Here is a 23,943-nt window from a genome sequence, read left to right as displayed (position 1 = left end):
CGGCAAAGTGCAGAGGAGTTTGGTTGCAACATTAGGTTAATCGGCGGAGTTTCCTGTCATTTTATCAGTTCATCTCTATTAAGACTTTCAAATGGGTCAAAATGGGTCAAATACCTTGTGATAAAGCTTAGTTAACCTGGTTTTTAAAAAATTGAACAAGACACTTAGGAGGAGCAACAGGATGCACACACTGGTTCAGACACTTTTCAAAATGCTCTACTTTAAGTAACTAGAACACACCGGTCAATTTCTTTTCATTTACCTTTAAACCCTCGGCAATTACCTGATTTTTATTTAATTTCCTAGAACAAATTAACAAGGATAATAAAAAATCCTATATTTCAGCGCGTTGAGGGAGAAAATGAAACAAGGTTGCTCAGGTGAACTTAATCATAGGATAATAACCACACTCCTCTGTTAGCACTAAGTTCGTTAACCCCAATATATTTGTGCTTTCATAGACTGATCTTTGAATGAGTTGGGTACTAAAACTCATACTCAACAACTGGAGGTCAAATTTTAAGCCATTTTTGTTGAATGAAGGTCAGTGAACTGTGCCCTTTGACTAAGACTGGTTTCATACTATCATGCTGCTTGTCGCTGAGCGGCGTGGCGCACGCGCATTGCAGTCAAACGGACACAATCAAGGCTTGACATTGGTTGATACGTAACACCGCTTAAGCGCTTGTCGCGTGCAGCGGCAAGCGACATGGAAGTATGACAAGGGCATTAAACTACTTTGGCTCAGAACATGCAAAATGTCAGTATTTGCATTTGGTATATTTCACTTTGCTTATCTCTGTGTCTAGGCCCTCGAACGAGATAAAAAAAACCTTACCAGAATAATCAAAATATCATGTAAAATTAACAAGAGCCGAACAGCGTACCCAGGGGTAGAGTGATTATTATATGAGAAAGGATACACAGCATATGTCAACTTGTTACCAGTAATCTTGTTGAAATCAATTGTGATAACTTGATGAGAGCGATTTCTATCAACAATATTTTGTATGCCCGAAACTTTATGAAATATTTTTTTGTGTGTTTTAGCTTTGAAATCCAGTTTGAGAATACCAGTATCTTGGAACTCTTTCTTCAATACACGATTTTCAGTCTTGTCTCTTTCACATGAGATGTCAATTTGGATAAAGACAATAGGTATCAAAGTGTGTAACCCTTAATCATCGTGTATCAGAACCCATGGGTATTTTTGTCTCCAGGAGCAAAATATATAGTTCAACTTTACCATTTAAACTACTTCGTTTAACCTGTTTTCACTTGGTTGAGAACATTATCATTATATCATGTTTATTGTTTTTGGAATATTTCGAGAAGTTTGTTTCTTTGTGATTTCTCAAGTCTAATATGCCTTGTTTTTTTAATGCCTAATATGTTCATTGTCATAAAATCGCCAAAAGAGGGCGTTAGCACCATAGACTATACAGTGAGTGCAGTCATTTCGTCAGATCTCTTGAGTAAACTCGTACAAAGCCATGCTCCACATCAACACCTTCAATCAATCCCTGCAAGATACAGCTTCTCTTAAGGACTTTTCCAATAATACCCTGGACATGCCCACACCCTCACATGAATCTGACAGGTTTTGGTCATCCTTTCAATGGCTTGCCATATAAATTTTGGTCAATCACTTACCAACTTGACATGAAATTTCGCCATTTCTTTTGATTGTGGTGAGATAACGTGAAAAGTACATTATAAATTTGTGACTTCCGTTGTCAGGGTTCATGCTCGATGCTGCAAAAACCGCGAGACCCCTGGCTTCAGGCACAATGTCGAAAATGGTTGAAAACACCTTAAAGTATAAAACATTAAAGCAGTATGAAACCGATTGAAAATATTTCTGAAGCAATAAAAGTAACAAACATGATAACAATATTCCCTTTGTTTATCATTTAAAAAATATACAATCATTGTTTTGAATTTGACTTTTGTTCTTTGATTTGATATTCTACATGTTCTAAGGAAAAAGTACTTACTTTTAAATGCAACGTTAAAATCGAAAACAGAAAATTATCTTTACAAGGATGCTATTAACAGATGCTGCACCATGTACCCACTGACCCGCTATGATTCATCATCAAAGGGAAAATTGGTTATCTTCGAATTTGTCAGTATTAATTTGATATCATGTCCCTTGTGGAATCCATGTTATGTGCTGCATACTGTTTGCCGATATCAAGATTCTTGTTGCTGGGTCTTATAAACAAGAAAACGATATGTCCATCAGTAGTTCTAATCTTAGAACATTGTGAACAGATTGGACAAAGTCTATAATATTTCTTTGAAATGTGCCTGGAGTTTTGTAGATAGGATCGAAGATAAGGTTTCATGGTTATACAAATTGAATTGTGAAAGTGTTACAGTGCATCTTTGTCAAATACTTATAAATACTAAATACCAAGACTGCTTCTCACCAACCGATTGTGAATACTGAATAAAACTTTTTCATTATCTGGTTGCTTGTTGATGATAATGAAAATTACGGTACATTGATGGAGTTAAAGATGAAGATGATGAAAATGAAGATGATGTGGATGAAGAAGAAGAAGAAGATGATGATGATGATGATAATGGTGATTAAAAGTAGCACTTAACTAATTCAAACATTTTAAGCTGACAAATCCATTAAATCTGAGTACTCGCAACTTTAGCTTTCACCATCAGAGCTGATGGCTTGATCACAATTGACTTGGTCCACTGCTTTTCCTACGACACGGCTTGCTGACTATCCGCGGAATAGTGGACCAAGTCACTTGTGATCAAGTCATTAGCCCTGATGGTAAAATTTAAAGTCGTGAATACTCAGATTTAATGGATTTGTCATGCAAAAATGTGTGAATTAGTTAAGTAGGCTACTACTCATCAATATCATTATCATCTTCTTCTTCTCTTTAATCCACATCATCATCATCTTCATCTTCATCAAAAAGTATTTTCTGTCAAGGTCAAATAGATCAATGATTTGCTCCAAAATGTATAAAACATAACATTGGCAATATTCAAAAGCCATCATATTTTTATAATCTATAGACCTAGCTATCTTGTAGTACAAACAATAATTCTTTTAAAATTCTAAACTGTTTAAATAAAGTTTCAAGTAACTGAATGATTTTAATGTTTTCTTTTTCATAGATTCACCCGTGGACTGTACATTTGAAAGTGATATACCAGAACCCGAATGCCGGTTTACACAGGACGCTAACGATAACTTTGACTGGCAAATTAACAGCGGAAAAACTCCTACAAGACGTACAGGACCAACACGAGATCACACATACAATAATGCAAAAGGTGGGCATTACTGACTATACCTTGACTCAAAGTTGTCAACATGTATCAAACATTTGTCGGAAATTAGAACGTGTGTTTCCTCAAGAGAGGTTAAACAGGATATGTCGGTCAAGCAGCGAATGTAGAAATTGCACTTCTGAAAATAGATCTCATCTGCCTATGTTCCATTACACAGCTTTTTATTAGTTGATCTATGCGTTCCTTAACTAGCCTGGCCTCTCTAATATTCAGTCTATATCGCACTGAATCACATTGATATTCATTCTATATTGCACTGAATATATACATGTAGCATAAATTGCGCCCTCTTTAGGACTATGGGGTTCAGAGTAGTTTCATAATTGAAATAACGGAGTGAGGTATAGACGAATCCAAATTCACGCATTCCTATACCTTAATGGCTGCCAAAGTTGGGTCCCCGTCGGCTCAATCTCACATAAAATGTGAAATAATGCGGCCTTGGAGGGTATTTTAAACTGCATTCTATCACCTGTGTTACACGTAGACAAAAGAATAATGACAGAATACAACACAAAAGAATCTAACAATTTTAAGCGACTTTAATCCACCCAATTGGGCAGTCACTACACCAGTGTGGTGCATACGGGGACCCGTCATGGCCGACCAAATCCTGACCATGACTTGGCTCGTTGGATTCGTCTATAGATGAATCCAACGAGGCAAAATAGGTCAGATTGATCGGCCATTTTAGTAACCGCTAGCACCAACCTGGTGTTTTAGTCTTAATTGTTAAAGCTTTCCTAACACCTAGAAGATGCAAGGACGAGGAGGGTTAATAGAATAATATATACAATAGAGATAATTCCGCAGGTAATCCCGTCGCATCTATTCATACATAGTCCTTTTGTTCGCAAGTACATCCATTTGTAGCGTTTGATATGGTGTCACTGTAATATGGTGTATGCATAGATACCGCGTGTAGTTAATCCGATTATTATATGGCACTTCAACAGCGAATAGACCATGTAGAAGCTGTGTGTTTTGCAGAAGGGAACTGTATTGTGTTGTAAACTTTAATCATTCTTTTGTCTACCTGTGTTTTCGAGGAAGGTGTAACACGGGTGATGGAATGCAGTTTAAAATGTCCATAGGCCGAATCATTTCACATTTTGGGTGCATTAGCCGACGGCTACCCAACTAAAGGCTGCTAGTCAGGTGTAGGAATGCGTGGATTTGGATTCGTCTATAGGGCTGGTTGGGGTGGCTACGCACTACGAACTTACACACTATAGAGGAATCCAAATTCACGCATTCCTACACCTGACTAGCAGCCTTTAGTTGGGTAGCCGTCGGCTACAATGCACTCAAAATGTGAAATGATTCGGCCTTGGCAGACATTTTAAACTGCATTCCATCACCCGTTTTACACCTTCCGCGAAAACACAGGTAGACAAAAGAAAGATTAAAGTTTACAACACAATACAGTTCCCTTCGACAAAACACACAGCTGGTCTATTCGCTGTTGAAGTGACATAATAATCGGATTAACTACACGCGGTATCTGTGCATTGATGTACTTGCAAACAAAAGTACTATGTATGAATAGATGCGACGGGTTTACCTGCGGAATTATCTCCATTATATTATTAGCTATTATTCTATTAACCCTCCTCGTCCTTGCATCTTCTCTAGGTGTTAGGCGGCTTTTATTTGCACAATTGGACGCTCAAAACACCAGGTTGGTGCTAGCGGCTACCCAAAGATGTCCGACCAAATCCTGACCATGACACTCAAAAAAAGGAAGCGGGAGTGGACGAGAAACATGTTTTATTTATATTCGGCCTTATGATCTTCTGTGCAAGCACCCTATACACGTAGAAACGGGAAAATCCGAAATATTACTCAAATTTGGTCCAACTTTGGCATAAATGTAACACAAAACTAGAAAATTTAAAACGTGCACAGTGTTATACTGTGTAGTTTTCCGATGATGAAAAAAATGAAAGTATTCATCGAAAAAATCCACGAAATTGTGAATTTTGCGATGAAATTTATACCCCAAAATGTTCTAGAATTGTCAACTTGCCTGAAAATTCCGATGATTAAAAAGATGTGCGCTGAAAAATGTCATAATTTTCCTTATTTCTTCATCGATTTTCAAGATTTAAAAAACTTTGTGTAGATTGCCATTTTGTATAAATGCGAGTAGAAAGTTGTCAGATTCAAAGCATCATTCAACCCTCAAAGCCCTTTCTAAAATCCCCGTGCCGAACACACGAAGATGAAAAGTTCGGCTGGTCATTCGGCAAACATCGGCAGGATCTCGCTGAGTCGATTGTGATTGGTCCAGCGGCTGGAGCATGCGCGAGTAATTGAACAAGCATTTGGATACAGTAATATTTGTAGTGCTACGGGGTGTTAAAACAAGAACAACTAACCACGGAATGTGGATATCTATCTAGTTTGTCCCGCAGGGCTACAAAGAACCACAAACCGTGAAATGTGGATATCCAAAAAACTACAAATTTGTCCCCGATAGAGGGCAGGGCCTGAAGAATGAGGGAAATTATGGGGTAAAAAGTAAAAAAAGTAAAGGTATGAAATGGCAGCCCGTCACCCTTAAGGTTACTCTTGCTTTCTTGCCCTGCGGGGCCCTTATATTGGGGTCAGACTTGGAGTGTTTAGTCGTCATATGGGAGTCGCTGGCATCGGGCATGCCGGCCCTGCGGCCTTGATGTATCTTGTACTTGGCCCCAGTATTGTAGATGTTATTTTTATTTAAGGAGACACGTGTTCGAGAATCAGTCTGCTCCAAAAGAAAAAAATGTAATATTTTCAAGTAAATAACATGCAGGGTGTCCCTGAAAGATATCGTATTTTAATGCCCAAACCAACCAGAATTAAATAATTGATAAGGTTAAGGAATAAAACTGCTATTACATATATACTTTTTGAATTTTAAAGCAAAAAGTGAGGAGAAAAAACAACAAAATAATCAACATAAGAAAATGGACACTTTCATGAAACCTGGGATTCAACATCAGTAATTGTAGGTACTGAGCAATTTAGTAATGTTAGTAACTCAATTTTCAAAATTTCCGACTTTAGCCTGAGTGGATCAGATTGGGTCACATATATTAGCTTAATGAAACTTCCTAATTTTCAAACCTTTCCACGGATTCAAATATCAATCAATGATCTGTATTAGGAGTGCTAATAACTGAGGTGTCTAAGATGATTGATAGTTTCGTAAAATGCTTATATTTCAAGAACGGAGCGGTCGATTGTCGAAAGGTCAAAATTTGCAAAAGATCTTCGTGTTTTCCTCCCATCTACATACACTTAAAGTACATATCAATTTTTAATAATTTGCCATACAATTTGTATTATATCGCGAATTTCACAAATCAAAATTATTTGATATCAGAAGGACATGCCTCGTATTCAGAATGCAATTCGATATGTCTGATGTGCTCTCATGTCCTACAAAAAAATAATGTGCAAAGGTTGATGACAGAGCCCTTAAGAATCTTCAGTATTTGTTTTGGAAATCTGATCTATAATCTGATAATGTTTCTCATTTTATTTCAGGGTCATACATGTATATAGAAGCTTCAGGTCCAGATACAAACGACAAAGCTTACTTTGTGAGTCCAATATATTCTAAAGACGCTGGTCAGTGCGAATTGAATTTCTGGTACCATATGAATGGTGACCATATAGGACATCTAAAGGTACACATCATGAGGAGACCAGGCTTTTATGGAAGCCCTGATTGGAAAATATTTGGTGATCAAGGAGAGAGCTGGCATGAAGGGGTTGTAAATATCACTGACGTTGTTGGAAACTACCAGGTAAGAACATCAAAAACTCGCCAGAATATTGTCACAAACCGCCCAGGCATTTTGGTCCTGTCGAGCCTCGAACCAACGATCCTGTGGTGAAAAGGCGAGCATGCTAGTGCATAGACAAAAATGGACTTCCCCGTCTGGTCTATGACTTCCTTCGTCCTCCTTAGGCGCGTCAATGGGCATTAAGGGCTTGTCGTCCTTGGTACAAGGCATACTCGGCCAGGCATTTTTTTATTAACTCCTTACTCTTTCCAATGGATGGGTCCATCTGGTGTTGGGAAACCAGGAACCACTGCTGTCACCATTGTTGTCACAAACTGCCCAGCCAGTATAGGCGTAAATTCATCGAAGTATCTTGCGCTATCTTCAAGTCACGTGGTGAAAAAGCGAGGGCGCTAGTGCATAGACCAAAAGGGGACTTCCCAGTGTGGTCTATGACAGTAATGTCCTTATACCTCGTTGACAATATATTGCCTTCATCAATCCTTTCATCCTTTCAATCTATTGGTATAGAGGCATTGTTAATATCGCATCCATTGTTGGAGACCTCGTATTGCGGCGCCTTTTTACCTCACCAATAGCAAACCCAAAAATGATTGAGTCTATAAGAGGACCAGGAACTCTCAAGAACTTCTATGTAGCCCTTTTATTGCCAATGCTATCTTACCATCTCACGTACCGTCATCTACTCCAGTCCCCATTTCTAAATGGAAATTACACTTTTCCTCAGGTCTAATCCTATCCTTGATATTTAATCCTTACACCTGCTGGTGAGAAAGACGATACTTCCTGTAATACCGATGGCATATATTTTTATGCGATATAGTATCTGTGTGATTTGTTACTTATCTTAACAAAATACAAGGAGATGATCTTACTGGCCTCCTCAAAATCATTGCTTGTGCAGTGCGTTTGTATGATATTGTAATTCGGTGTTACGATATTGAAGTTAAATGAATGAAGTAAAATAATGATATTCTCATCACCTTCATGTATGAATTGAATCTTTGAACTTTGAATTACAAATGTCTTGACATTACATTATACCACAGGGAACTTGTATTTTCTTTCAATTCTTACAAATTACTGTCAGAATGTATCAGCAAAGTGTCCTTGTTCCAAAATAAATTCCAGCCACAAAAAATACGCATAGACACAGGACCTTACATGTGTGAATAATCAAGTGTATAAACAAAATACAACATTTCAATGTATTCGTCTCGCCACCTGTTACCAAATGCTTCTTATTTTTCAATGTGATGTCGCAAGATGATGCAATGACTTTTCTGGCGTCTTTCATTTTTGCTATCATCACCCCAGCTGAAAAGTATCATGAAACATTACACGTTTTTACTGTCTGGTCTGGCAAATTAAAGTCAACAAAAATGATTTGAAACAAAATGAATGATAATCTTTAAACAATACGCCATGATCTGATGATATAACTCATACGTAGAGTTTGTCACGTTTTTCTTAATGCATTTGTTTACCAATCGTAGTGGTAAAACCTTTTGATGACAAATGTTTTGATCTATCGTGATCAGCCTTTCTTATTTGTAAAGTATCGTAAGCCGTTCCCGTCACGTTTTCCATTATGTTTTACGATTACGATACCTAAAACATATGTGATTCGTATTTAGTTACTATAATAGAGGTCCTGCATGCTTTTATTGGCTCCAAACAAAGGATTTGAACCGGTGTCCTTCACCGTAATCATGGCGCTGTGCAGTCCATTCAACTAACATATTTGATCGTAGTGCATTTGTTATGTGTGTGAGACGAACAGTCGCGGTAGATTGCAATGATGCTTTTGTTGAATGCATTTGAGTAGTCCGCCATATTTACGTCATATGCGCAACCTATACAAAATTAGAATAGAGCTTCAGTATTGTCTTGAAGAAACACACTATTTGCTACATCTACGCGTGCGTATGGCTTTATTTTGTAGCAACTATATGAACACGCTTCTAATAGTATTGCCTAAATTAGTATACTGCTTCATGCACTAAATAGGTCATATATCTTAAGATTCACACTTTTTATGCAAAACGCATGATATGACACACATATGATGACAGGCTTGATAGCATTGTGGTGTATGACTCCGTTAACCGCGCCTAAATTGTATGTCAGCAGTGCTCATCTTGTTTCCACAAAAGACGCAAATTCGTCAGTCGCGCAACAGATAACGCCGCGAACTGTAAGATAACACCGCCATAGATAATGCGTTTTAAATCCTTTTATAGCGTGTTATATACTTTTTGAAGGATGCAACTTAATGTGACCTATTAATGGATGCTAAAACTTCAAAACTTTTATGGATAACTATTGATTTTAATGCCTGTATGAAATGTTGTCTTTTATCTAGGTGGTGTTTGAAGGAATTCGAGGTACAGGTCATGAAGGAGACATTTCCTTAGATGATATTAAATTACTAGGCATTGACTGTATGACTGAGGCAGCTTTCCAAGAATGTAAGTGGAAATTAACTGTCTGTATCACACATGAAACACAGACATAACATTAGTGATGTTGTGTCTGTAATATGCTTGTTACATGCTGCGTCTGTACAGTCAACCGGCCGGTCACAGATATAGGCCTTGGTTTCTTTTTTTGAGTGCATCTGACTTGGTCTATCCTCTGTTAAATTGTAGAAATTAAGTGGAGATAACCTTGTATTTATTTAATTTTGCAATGCTATTAATTTTCGAATGACAAATAATAAAGGTTTTCTGGTTGTAAAGGGTCCAATCTATCATTACCAGATTTCACTTTAGCGAAAATGAGTGAAGAAATGTGATTTTTGGAACAAAACAGATTGCTCAATTTTTGGGTACAAAGTCGGGTAGTTTTTTTGTCTTAAAGAATACCCCCAGCAGACAGATACTTCTGTTTTTTTCAGTGTACAAACTTTACATCATTCCCTTCCAAAAGCCATGAAAATTATATCATATCAACGTTGCAAACGGTCAAATCCACGAAAATAGTCCAAAAACGCATATAAAATATTTTGTCAAAATTCGTCTGTGTGGAAGCCACGGAATCAATCAATATTGCTTTTGTAGTAGACAAGGACATAGAACCAATCGTGCGTGGAGTTTATACAGGCGCGTGAATTCAACCGATCGGATTTACTCGTGGTATTCGGAAAACTGTGTAATATCAGACCTGCTACAACAAAACATGCATAGAGTCGCAATGGCTTTATCAGACAAAAATCCAGTGTGATACTGCCCGACTTTGTCATGTTTATGAGGGTGCAGATTCCATAATATTCTATGGCGTAAAAAGCCGATCTAGTCGTAATTTTATATACTTTTACTTCCATTTTTGTCCTAATGAAAACCGTTGAACACTTCTGATTTTGTTATTAACTGACAGATCAATGTTTTATGAGCAATTTACCTATGGTTATTTTCTAGGGGAAGGTTGTAAACGGTCAGGTCCACGGTTTATTTGGGCACAGTTCATGAAACCTTCAAATTTATCATATTATCTTAACGCAATTATTTTCCAGAAATATTTTATGAATACCAGTTTTTTGCATGATAAGACAAGGACAAACCTACAAACATAATTTTGAGGCTTTTAAAACAACTGATGACTACTCCATAACTATCAGAAAATGGTTTTAAGATGGGCCTTTACTTCGGCAAACTTCGGAAAAATCAGTGCGGTGACTGGGTTGAGAAATTGCGAGCATAGAAACTGTGACCTCGTAATGCATAGATCGTGACCTGCCGTTTGACTGTGTATTGTGTGCTCTTGAATTATTACAAGCAGTCGAAGTCATATAGTTATAGTTAATCAAAGGATGACACAAAGCCTACTTTTAAAGTGATACAATCTGATATGCTTAAATTTTGGCAGCATCAAATGTGTAAATGAATAATAGAAATTACGCACGAGAGGTCTTAAGATTGACTGCCTCCAGAACTTACAGAGAACAATACATCACAGAAAGGAATTCCGTAACCAGCCCAAGTGTAGTATGTGATTGTATTGTATTCCAGTGTTCTGCTGAATGATTCTACCCCAGTTGGTAACATGATGAGGACGTCGTGAATACTTCCTACAGTTATCTAATATATCTATATATATTTTCATAAATATACAAAAACAAATGCATAAATCCACACGCTAAAGCTGTAGCTATTGAACAACCCCTCACCGTTAAACTAATATATATCTCAAACGTTTGTGTAAAGCAAGATTTTTAAATGAAATTCAAAATACTTATTTCTTTTAAGTGGCCAACAATGAGACAAACCGTGACTATTGTGTCAATGACCCCTGTGTGAATGGCGGTGTATGTGTCAGTGGCAATGGGCAATACAACTGTAATTGTCTCGAAGGTTGGACAGGAGACAATTGTCAAATAGGTACGTATGTTATAAACCTGTTAAATATGCACCGTTTGGGTATCATACCCAAACGGCGTTGTTCCATATTGGTATCACCCATTGTGTTCAAAAGAATAAATCTCAAGTCATAGCCATGTATGATTTCAGTTTATTCCGTCAACACAATGTGATACCTAAAAGGACAGATACCTATATGGTTCGTAACATGTATTCCGAGAGCTTTATAGTGTTCTTCGAGTAGCTATAAACACAACATAAATAGTATATTATTAGATAGGTGACCATGTCAATTAGATACGTATGCTGAGGACCATTTAGATATCGTCCCGTTTGACCCGTTGTGTTTACGTAATAAACTGAGATCAAGCATGGATATGACTTGCGGTTTGTTCCGTTGAATGCAATGGGTGATACCTATATAGAGCAATTTTGATATGCACAGGATGCATAGGAGACAATTGTGAATTAAAGTATATTTCTTAAAACTTCCGTGGTCCGAGCTGTGCGCCAAGCGTCTACGAGCGTACACACAGAAAAAATAAGCAATCACGCTGATTGGCTGATCAACGCACTTGACAACAAGTCGGTTGACCCATTGGTTGTCTGTTCGGCGCGTAGTAGGCGACCTTGTCACTTTTACGCGATCGCAATTCACCAGCGCGTACCCCGACCACGGAAGTTTAAAAAAAAAACTTTATGTGCCAATGAACATAAACAAGACACATAAGCACATGCAAAACTAATGACAACTGGACTTGCATTTTGTCGAGGTCTCGTGTAATGCAAATTAACAATAAGATGGGTAAATGTACTGTTTTTGTGGCAAAGGACAATTTATCTCAATCATCTGTAGTTGTCTTGAAGGTTGGACAGGAGGGAGATAATATTGTTAATTGTCAATGAAGAGGTTTGTTTATTATAAAAACAAACAATTCACACCTCTCGTGGGCATGAAACAATTGTCAGGTACGTCTATGTATGTTTGTATTCTCTACACAATTTATGTGCTTGAGACGTACGCAGCAAACAAAACAGATAATATAACATTTCTGAACAATTGGTAATATCAGTTAAATATGTATTAAATTTAGGTTTAGTATGTTTGTATCAGTGATATTTGGCAAAATGTCTTTAAGAAGAAGTTCAGACGCAAGATAAGACTAATCAACTAAGTGTGCTATTGTTTTGCTAAGCTGAAGTAAAAAACAAAATTGTATATGGGGTAAATGCAACACGGAAGGGCTGGTTTAAAGGACGAAAACAGGTAAGTGAACTAGAATAATTGTGTTTTTATGTAGTGCCTTTGTATCACTGGAAACTAAATTACATCTGTACTGTCGTGGATGAGTAGAGAGGAGACAAGTGACCTATACCATGGGTTTGTTCTTGATTTTGTTTTTGTGTTGTTCTTCGTGATGTTAATTGAATTTGTAGCAGTGACAACTACAATTCACCTCGTGTCTTGAAGGGTAGTACAAGACATTATCAAGGTGTGTATTCAGAAAAGGTTTAGTGAAATTGTACCAGTAATAATTATTGTCAATGGACACAACTCTGGCAACAATTTAACACAGTTCTGGAGGATGGTTAGTTGATGCTAACCAGATGTGTTTTCTTCACCAGTAGTGGAAAACAAAATCTAATAATGGACCCAAAATGGTCAACAATGTTTTCAAAGAGACAATAATAGTATCCATTTTTTCATCTACTTCGATATTTTATTCCAACCAAATGATAACCACGAAAGAATAAATATGATTTACTGACAAAGTCAGAGCCTGTGAACTAACACGGTAGTTATAGCGGATTTTATGACACTTTAGGTCACAATTTCTCACAAATTAATCCTATCTCTCCAAAGGCTAACTATTCTGAAAAAACTTATTATCAATTAAACTACCTCTTTTCATTCATAATTGGCACATTATACTCCCTATGGCATCAATCTTTTGAGTTTCTATTTCATTATGCAGTCATTCTAGATTTTTCTAGTGTAAATTGGTATGAAACCATTAATGAACTGTATTTGCCTGTCATTTACAACAGTACTATTATCGATACCATTGCCCTGTCTTTCAGTAAGTATTGAACATTTCCATTTATTTTATACCTTACAGAGGCTGTCATAGATAGCTGTGCTGGTAATCCATGCTTAAACGGAGCCCACTGCATCAATCTCGCTGCGACGACGTCATACAGATGCGACTGTTCCAAGGGATGGAGTGGACGTAATTGTTCAGTTGGTAGGTAGATGTAGTCAAAGTAATCAGTGTGTATGCATGGAATGATGCCTGGTTTAATGATCTTATACGTGTTGTTGATAAAGGTTTAAAACAAGTTATCAAAACATCGGAGAAACACTTTCCCTTCATCAGCGGATGTTAGCTGGATATTGACTGGCTGATGCTCTACCAATTCTGGACATTGTGTCCTATGAATTTCCAGTAGAAAATCATAAATTTGTGAGATAGAGTGACATAGATTGGATATAAATCCGGGCCTGCCGGCCTGGGAGGTGACACTGTCATCTCTAGAGAATCAAGCTTGTCCAATGTTCCTGAGGGTACTCTCTGCATAAGACATGTAAGAAGGAGACAAAACGTACCACAAACAGGATCGGGGCCGTGATTCTCTTCTGAAAATACCTAGGATACCACCAACGCCAAAAATTTGTAGAGCATAAACCAGCTGATGCAGAAGACCTGTGTTGATGTGTTGAAGACTTGTTTTAAACCTTTAAATATGGGGAATCATGTTTCAATATGCATTAAGGTTAGACTCTTCTATGTATGCTAAGTTTATACTTAACTGTGAAATGCAAATTTACACTCTTCATGATGGAGATCAGTTCCATGTGAATATTTGACCCATGTGAAATACATTTATAACTTAACTTGTGTGAATTTTTTTATGCGACAAAAGTAGTTCGTGGAAAATAGTTTGTGCCTGAAGATCTAAGCTTAATTTTTGACCATACTGACTGTGCTACATTTTGTTTGGAATATGCTCCATACTATAATTATTTCTAGCTTTAATAATATGTAAAATCAGGGAGCTGTATATGGGAGCCAGCGGGAATAATTTTTAGGGCATTGATCATCAGGAATTGTCCAAATAAATGCACTTTCACCTTTTTAGCTGCATGTAGGCCTAGACTGCATGATCTTGAATTTAAATGCATCTTGTTGTTCATGCAAGTATAAGGTCAGGTGCATTCATTTGTGATATAGTGATTCATGTTTTAAGTGGTATAGCATGCATATATTTTACTGACGATATTATAAATATCCATGAGTAGGCATAATTGTTAGGCTACAAAATCTTGATGATATGAGACCAAAAAGACACACATTGCAAAGAATGGCAGGATTAATGATTTAGTCTGGATTAATGCATTTATCTAAAATCCGAGAACAAGCTGAGACTGTCTTTGCCTGATGTCTGGTATGTTTATTATTGTATAATTATATAGCTGAAAGTCCCGTAGATCCATGTGATAGTAACCCATGTTTAAATGGTGGAATATGCACTTCATTAACAATGTTAACTGGTCGGTATCAGTGTAGGTGTACAGAAGAGTGGTCAGGGACTAATTGCGAAGTGGGTAGGTATAGGTTGAATTCAAAGTTCGGTAATTGTATGGGGGAATATCAGCATAATAAAGCTCTAGACGATGCGAACGACGAGTGTGCAGTGTGGATGCTGTAAAAGAACAAAATACCTTCACGATTTACCAGTGTAGAAATGATCGGACAGGATTTATATGACTATTCGCTTCAAAGAAAGATATTATATTGGCTAGTGATTCTCAAAGATGATAGCCAAGACAAACTTCGTCAACAATATCAGAGAAGCTTGTTAGATTCAAATTAGAAAAGCCGAAATTCTAATGGACTATTTTACGAACCAAGCTTTATGAAATGAAAGAATAATCCAAATGTCTAGTCTCTAGTCATTATGGGTAATAGAAAATCGTTCATAGCCGGTGCCAAAAAAGAAACATATATTATAAATCCATTTATCTCAAATGCTTCATATCTGGTGTAATTTACTCTCATTTTATTTAGAAGAGAGTGCAACAGTAAACCCTTGTGATAGTAACCCATGTTTAAATGGTGGAACATGCACTTCATTAACTGATCGGTATCAGTGTGGGTGTACAGAGGAGTGGTCAGGCACTAATTGCGAAGTGGGTAGGTATAGGTTGAATTCAAAGTCCAGTCATTTTATGGGGGAATATCAGCACAATAAAGCTCTAGACGATGCGAGCGACGTGTGTGCAGTTTGGATGCTGTAAAAGAACAAACTACCTTCACAATTTTACGAAAGTACCAGTGTATAAATGATCGGACAGGATTTATATGACCATCTGCTTCAAAGAAAGATATTATATAGTGATTCTCAAAGATGATAGCCAAGACAAACTTCGTCAACAATATCAGAGAAGCTTGTTAGATTCAAATTAGAAAAGCCGAAAAGCTGAAAATCAAATGAACTATTTTACTAACCAAGCTTTATGAAATGAAAGAATAATCCAAATGTCTAGTCTCTAGTCATTATGGGTAATAAAAATCGTTCATAGCCGGTGCCAAAAAAGAAACGTATATTATGTATAAATCCATTGATCTCAAATGCTTGATATATGGTGTAATTTACTCTCATTTTATATAGAAGAGAGTGCATCAGTAGACCCTTGTGATAGTAACCCATGTTTAAATGGTGGAACATGTACTTCATTAACTGATCGGTATCAATGTGCGTGTACAGAAGAGTGGTCAGGCACTAATTGCGAAGTGGGTAGGTATAGGTTGAACTCAAAGTCCAGTAATTTTATGGGGGATATATCATCACATACAGTTGGAGACGATACGAACGACGTATGTGCAGTTTGGATACTGTAAAAGAACAAAATACCTACACAAAAGTACTAGTGTAGAAACTAGACATGATCGGACAGGATTTATATGACCATCCGCTTCAAAAATAGATATTATTATTGACTCTCAAACATGATATACAGCCAAGACAAACTTCGTCAACAATATCAGAGAAGATTGTTAGATTCAAACTGGAAAAGCTGAAAATCAAATGAACTATTTTGCTAACCAAGCTTTATGAAATGAAAGAATAATCCAAATGTCTAGTCTCTAGTCATTATGGGTAATATAAAATCGTTCATAGCCGGTGCCAAAAAATAAACTTATATTATGTATAAATCCATTTATGCTTGCTATCTGGTGTAATTTACTCTCATTTTATATAGAGAGTGCATCAGTAGACCCTTGTGATAGCAACCCATGTTTAAATGGTGGAACATGCACTTCATTAACTGATCGGTATCAATGTGGGTGTACAGAAGAGTGGTCAGGCACTAATTGCGAAGTGGGTAGGTATAGGTTGAGCTCAAAGTCCAGTAATTTTATGGGGGAAATACCATCAGATATATTTGGAGACGATTTGAACGGCGTGTGGGCATTTTGGATGTAGTAAAAGAACGAAATAGGTAGCAAAAGTATAGAAACTAGACATAATCGAACAGAGTGGATTTATTTACATTTTGGGATAGGCTTTTACGCCGGGAGTTCATAACAATTTATAAATTTCCAAAAAAGAAACGTATATAATAAATCCATTTATCTCAAATGCTTGATATCTGGTATATTTACTCTCATTATAGAAGAGAGTGTATCAGTAGACCCTTGTGATAGTATCCCATGTTTAAATGGTGGAACATGCACTTCATTAACTGATCGGTATCAATGTGGGTGTACAGAAGAGTGGTCAGGCACTAATTGCGAAGTGGGTAGGTATAGGTTGAACCCAAAGTCCAGTAATTGTATGGGGAAATACAATCAGATATATCTGGAGACGATGTGAACGGCGTGTGGGCATTTTGGATGTAGTAAAAGAACGAAATAAGTAACAAAAGTATATATAGAAACTAGACATAATCGGGAAGAATGGATTTATTTACATTTTGGGATAGGCTTTTACGTCGGGAGTTTGGACTGTTTTATGTGACGATCCACTTTAAAGAAAGATATTATTAACGTTACTCTCGAAGATTATAGCCTGGACAAACTTCATCAACAATATCAGAGAAGTTTGTTAGATTCAAATTGGAAAGGCCGAAAATCTAATGGACTATTTTGCACTCCAAACATTTTATTTTCAAGGTTTATGAAACAAAAGAATTATCCAAATGGCTTGTCTCTATAGTCATTATGGGTAATACATGGGTAAATTATGGGCAAATCCATGAGTAAACTCGACTTGTCTTTGCTTGATATCTGGTATATTTACTTACTATCATTATAGAAGAGAGTGTATCAGTAGACCCTTGTGATAGTAACCCATGTTTAAATGGTGGAACATGTACTTCATTTACTGATCGGTATCAATGTGGGTGTACAGAGGAGTGGTCAGGCACTAATTGCGAAGTGGGTAGGTATAGGCTGAACTCAAAGTTCAGTAATCTTTAGGGGAAATATTATCAGATACAGTTGGAGACGATGTGAACGGTGTGTGTGCAGGATGGATGCGGTAAAAGAATACGTACACAGTTATACATTATACAAAAGTACCAGATTATAGAAACTAGACAGGATCGGATAGAGTGGATTTTTATGACGATCCGCTTCAGAGAAAAAGATTATTAAAGTGACTCTCAAAGATGATGGCCAAAACAAACTTCGTCAACAACATCAGACAAGTCTGTTATATTCAAATGGGAAAAAAAATCTAATAGACTATTTTGCAATCCAAAAATTGCATTTTCAAACTTTGTAAAACGAATGAATTGTCCAAACAGCTTAAGCACGTATTTTATGTTTCATCAAATGTAATTTCGTCAACGATCATAATGAGGATGCAATTTGTGAAACATCGAAGGAGTGTCAGATCATCTACGCAACAGTAAAGCATTGGGATGATCCAGTTGAAATCCATACACCGCGACGTCAATCTTCCACACAGTTGCTTGAATGTGTGACTCCATTTGATAAATTCAGATCCCCTGTGTGAGGGTTATGTTAAGGTCATGTCATGTGGGTGTGTGAATTTCAAGTGGAATAGCCAATTCAACTGATAATTAAATAGTTGACCATCAAAATTACTTTTAGCCTCACTTTCGTGATTCATATGCATGTATTTTGCTTGAATCTTATCATTATTATGTAGAAGTAACCGTGGCAGATCTTTGCGATAGTAACCCATGTTTAAATGGTGGAACATGTACTTCATTCCCTGACCGGTATGAATGCAATTGTACTGTCGAATGGTCAGGAGACAATTGTGAAGTGGGTACGTATAGGATATTAAATGGTCAGAAGTTAATAAATATATAGCCTATATGTTTACGAAAACAACTTTTAAAACATTTCATTTTGATCTTAGAGTAAATGAACCTAACTTTCTTGACAAATAGCTATGTAATAGATTTAAAGATACCAAGGATTTTCCCTTACCTTAATGATATTGCAATTGCTACATATTTATGTCAGCGCTTAATTGCTAATAAGATATTCAAGCAATCAAGACGTTACTTCTAGCTACATTTTGTTCCTTCATATCAATTTATATTCTGCTTGAATATTATCATTATAATGCAGACCTTTGTGAAAGTAACCCATGTTTAAATGATGGGACATGTACTTCATTTTCTGACCGGTATGAATGTCAATGTACTGTCGATTGGTCAGGAGACAATTGTGAAGTGGGTAGGTATAGGGTCTTTATATGTTTTAGATCATAAAAGAGATATATTATTACAACGGACGTTTGTAAATCTCTGCAAACAATGAAGTTTAGATTTAGAAAAAAACTAAGGATTTGACATAATCGTAATGATGTTTTAATAGTCGTAAATTATGTATACCAAGAAATTACACAAAAATGTAACAGATATGTGATGACGTTGGGGGGGGGCATTAAGAAGGGGCTTTTGGCAAAACTATTTTGACAAGGATTTGAGCCCGACACAATCGGGACTGTGGGCACCTGTCTAAAGTGGTCAAACAGACGGGCCAAAAGAGCGGGTTCTGTTTTGTTCGTTTTATGTTAAGAATTGTGATCAAGACGTTCAAATATACAAAAGTAAAAGGTGCTTTTACTAATGATACCTGTTAACCTGCATTTGATGGCTTCAAATATTGTTTCTTGATTGCATCTTGTTATTGCATGCACAGACGAACGTGATAAGTGTGAAAGTATGCCTTGTATGAATGGTGCAACGTGTTCATCATTTGTCGACCGCTATGAATGCGCATGCCCTGAAGAGTATTCAGGGATCAATTGTGAATTAGGTATGTAGGATTAGCTCAACAAAGTAAGAGCCAGAATTCCTTGCATCAAATGTGATGCGATCAAGCAAAGTCAGTCGGAACTAGAAAAAATTGATTTTGAGATATAACCAAACAAAGGAAATATTTCCCTTTGTTTCCTCTCGTTTTGGAAACTCTTATAACTCTTTGGAATCGCTCATATCTTTTGAACTGGTTGATCAATTTCAACGGGGGTTTCTGCAAAATGCAGCTTTATAAATGCTTTTTACTATCCTATAAGAAACTGAAAATATAATATTTTTGAATTCCGACTGATTTTCCTTGATCGCATCACAAATATGTTGACATGATGGTGAAGTATCTCTAGATTGGTGCACAGTCTGACCCTTTTCACCTCAACAATCAACCACATTATTTGCGTCTATGTGACCACTTGAACAGATAAAAGGAATTCTGGCACTTCCTTTTTAAACAAACTTTATATAGGTTATTTTAATTCCACCAAATGTTCCGCTTGCGTGAGGGCGCATATTTTTTACTCGATTAAAAAGTAAAATTAATGTTAAAACATGGTAGATTTTAGATATGAAATCTTTCTTAAACAGAGAAGATTGCTTTATTCACAGAGTAATGGCACAACCGTTGAAGAGAATGTCAACACAATTTCCGTTACAAAGTGCAGAAAGATAAAAAGAAGAATCCCCTAAAATGTTTTTCCAAGGAAATTCCTTAAATACTTCAATGTCAGTTTCGTATCTTTGGCATTTCCTAACAGACAGTCGGATATTGTTTTTATTAGTACATTATACACACTTTGTGTCTAGCAATCTTTAGATAATCCTTTCATAGGTGTATTTTGCCTGAAATTTACAAATAAATATTTAGACAAAACTGGGCGCCGTTTCTGCATACATATACTGAACGATCGAATAGCGAGACGGGAATTTATGCCATATGAAATTTGTTTCCGTACTCATTTATCATATCTGCATCAATTGATTAATGAATGTCTATTGAATTTATAAATAACATAACAAGATTATAAAGTTTCTAAAAGTAGGTTATTAAGTTATAAAGGATATGAATTAAATATGTATATACACTGTTAAGACGGTGAACATTTTTAACCCAATATTTGTTAACCCGGACATTCGTTGAAAATGACAAAACACATTTGTACCAAACACTATATTTTGATCTACCGTTGGCATGGTTGGGCAAAAATTACCCTGCATTTTAGCAGTATTTTGGAAACACATAAATTGCTATACACGAGATTCTGTCATTATTAGTAGAAATCATTTCTCTTTATTAATCATTGTATTGTTCATTAATTTCTTAAATATCTGAATAGATGTAGACGAATGTGAGGCGAAGACACCTTGTCAGAACGGAGGTACTTGCTTGAATCTAGAAGGCAGCTATAATTGTACTTGTCCACAAGGCTGGCACGGACGCAACTGTAATACTGGTAAGTATTTCAAAATGGCAGCTATGATATTATTTTCCTTCATGCATCCAGAATGGAAGCTTGTGTGTGGAAGGGGGCAGAACACCATGCTGCTGTTGAAATGTTGGAATTGGCATAAAGATATTCATTCAATGCTGTCAACCAGCTGTGGCTATTTGATTGGATTGAACCAACTACATGAACTATATGATGACCGAGTCTCCTGGTTAAGGTTTCAATCGCAATGCTGGCTTTATCCAACCAAGCAGGTATAGGCCTGGCTAACAAAATAACATCTTGCTTCCACTGAGTGAAGACGTATCAACAATCTAACATACTTACTACTACATGTAGCTACCACACACCACCAATCCACCTAAAAAATCCAAACTAAAAACTAATCGAATAACCAAGCAAACAACCAATCAAACCCGCTGTGAGAATAAGAGTTGCTTTAACATTATGGAATAGTTAGAGGAATTATTATTATTGTTCAGTTTGTAATCACCTTGTTTGATATTATGCGATATATATTATTCCATACATTTATTGACAAGGAAGATATACAACTCTTAGGCAAGGAAGGTCTTTCTGACAAATCAGATGGTTCATCGACCAGATAATATCATTTGAAAAAACATCCGGTAGATCCAGATCTCATTGGCAAAGATAGCAATATTTCAAGTCATTGGGGATGAAAACCCGGATGAAAATCACATGATAAGACGCAGTCAATACATCACTGTCATGAAATGTAACATAATTACTCAAACATTGCTGTAACCATAGTAACACATGTTGCATTTGCATGTATACAGCCTGTCTCAAAAAAAGTTGTGCAAGTGAAGAGCGCCCTCTTTAGCAATTAGAAAATACCGTTGTGGCATGATGCTTACATCAACGTCAAGGGTGTAGTCTTAGCTCTCAAATACCGTTTGTTCTGTTCAATTTGCTTGTTTTAATCTCGAGATATGCTTAGTTAACGACGAAAGGGTTAAATCACAATTGTGCCATTTTTACTAGGGAAGAGAGCTTTGCATGTAAATCAGCGATAGCATCAAGTTTATCAAGAGTTCCTTCGTGAGATCAAAAGAATGCATCAATTACACAATACAATTTTTTTGTACTGTTTTTACTATTTTATCATGATGCAGGAATACTGATTCTCTTTTTCCACAGAAAAGATAAATAAATATTTCACATTCTGCTGTAAAATTAAATACGTATGCACGTCAATGATTTTATCATAGTAAATACTGTTCTCTTAGTCACTCAAGAGTCAAAACATATTAAAAGACAAACAAATATTGCACACTAAGGTCCGTATGCACAAAAGAGTTAGAGAGGGTCTAAAGTTAGACCTGGTCTAACTGGAATAAAGTTCCACCAGGGATGGTCCTTTACTCTTATTTCCTTCCTAGAGTAGCTAGCAAATTCTAAAGATTTTAATGCAACGTTAAAAATAATACAAAATAACTTAAGCAAATGTAAAGGAAAATGTCCTTTCTCATGGTGCTAATTCCACTCAGATCAGGTCTAACTTTAGACCCAGTGTAACTCTTTTGTGCATATGGAGTTTATATTACTTGTTGGGAGAGAAATTAGACAAAATAATGCACGTGCGCTGATGTTGATGCGAATAATGCGTCTAACGCACGAGCCCCGAAAGGAGAGTGCATTAAACGCATCAACATCAGCTTTATCATTGATTTTACATGTACAGCTCTCTTCCTTAGTAAAAGTGGCACAATTGTGATTTTACCCTTTCGTTGCTAAATAAACATATCTCGAGATTGCAAAAGCAAATTGAACAGAACAAACGGCATCTGAGAGCTAAGACTGCGCCCGTGACGTTGATATAAGCATAATGTCACAACAGTATTTTCTAATTGCCAAAGAGGGCGATTTTCACTTGCACAATTTTTTTTTGAGACAGGCTGTATAACTTTAAACAGCATGTGGACGAGACACCTGAGAACTGGTATTTTGACCAATTTACGGGGCGTATGACAGTCATACGGGGAAACCTCTTATTAACAACAAAATATTGCGCCTTAATTTATTTTTTATTGCATTGTTTTAAACATTATCTAGGCCTATATTGAAAAGAAACACAACATAAAAAGAAAGTCCTTATGTAACCTGTCCTACACCAAAAACCTGATCTTGTTATGACAATTTGATTGATGAGGTCGTCTGCAGAATCTTGCTCCAATTTAATTCAAAATCTGCTACTAAACCCTCTAAATTAACAAAGATTGATACCAGTATAATTATGAAATTTGGTACATTTTCAAAAGTTACAAATCAAAACGATGCACGCGGTCGAAATTCCTAAGCGTGTTTTTTTGCCCACGATGGGTCCTTGCCGACTATCCACAGTGCCCGTACATAAATAACGCTCAGTTGGTGTCAAATTGGAGCTAACGAGTTTCTGTACACGACCTTATCAAATTGTCATAACAATCGGGTTTTGGTGTAGGACGGGCTGCGTAAGTGCTGCTTTTCTTTTTGTGTTTCTGTTTATAGTTGCCCCTAAATGAGCACTGGTGAAACCTGCTTCATCAACCAAAACAATTTGCTCATCGTCAGCATGGCCAGTGATTAATTAGCAGACAGATATAGGAATCTTAGCTTACATTAACATATTATATTACCTAATAAATACACAATACATTTCAAATGATGAGAAAAGTGTGATGAGATTACTGTCACCAATAGGT

The 23,943-nt window shown here is 36.6% G+C and overlaps 1 protein-coding gene across 12 annotated transcripts in view; it reads left to right on the top strand.

Annotated features, from left to right (window-relative positions):
• The window catches only part of LOC140152931 (uncharacterized), a 114,603-nt gene that overhangs the window by 70,408 nt on the left and 20,252 nt on the right, over positions 1–23,943 (top strand). The window contains exons 5-19 of one of the 12 annotated variants that reach the window (XM_072175472.1): positions 3,154–3,312; positions 6,865–7,127; positions 9,493–9,598; positions 11,375–11,506; positions 13,606–13,731; positions 14,961–15,092; positions 15,556–15,681; positions 16,163–16,285; positions 16,752–16,874; positions 17,166–17,291; positions 17,807–17,932; positions 18,668–18,790; positions 19,099–19,206; positions 19,675–19,791; positions 21,125–21,241. In XM_072175472.1, coding sequence (XP_072031573.1) covers positions 3,154–3,312; positions 6,865–7,127; positions 9,493–9,598; positions 11,375–11,506; positions 13,606–13,731; positions 14,961–15,092; positions 15,556–15,681; positions 16,163–16,285; positions 16,752–16,874; positions 17,166–17,291; positions 17,807–17,932; positions 18,668–18,790; positions 19,099–19,206; positions 19,675–19,791; positions 21,125–21,241 — 2,007 coding nt within the window. Of the gene's footprint in view, positions 1–3,153; positions 3,313–6,864; positions 7,128–9,492; positions 9,599–11,374; positions 11,507–13,605; positions 13,732–14,960; positions 15,093–15,555; positions 15,682–16,159; positions 16,286–16,751; positions 16,875–17,165; positions 17,292–17,806; positions 17,933–18,667; positions 18,791–19,098; positions 19,207–19,674; positions 19,792–21,124; positions 21,242–23,943 lie in introns of all 12 variants that reach the window. The other 11 variants (XM_072175474.1, XM_072175473.1, XM_072175471.1 and 8 more) reach the window with 11 other exon arrangements.

This window comes from Amphiura filiformis, chromosome 5, assembly GCF_039555335.1.
Source record: "Amphiura filiformis chromosome 5, Afil_fr2py, whole genome shotgun sequence".
Classification (NCBI taxonomy): domain Eukaryota; kingdom Metazoa; phylum Echinodermata; class Ophiuroidea; order Amphilepidida; family Amphiuridae; genus Amphiura; species Amphiura filiformis.
Note: the sequence above shows the minus strand (reverse complement) of the source record. Positions and strands in the feature narration are given on the sequence as shown.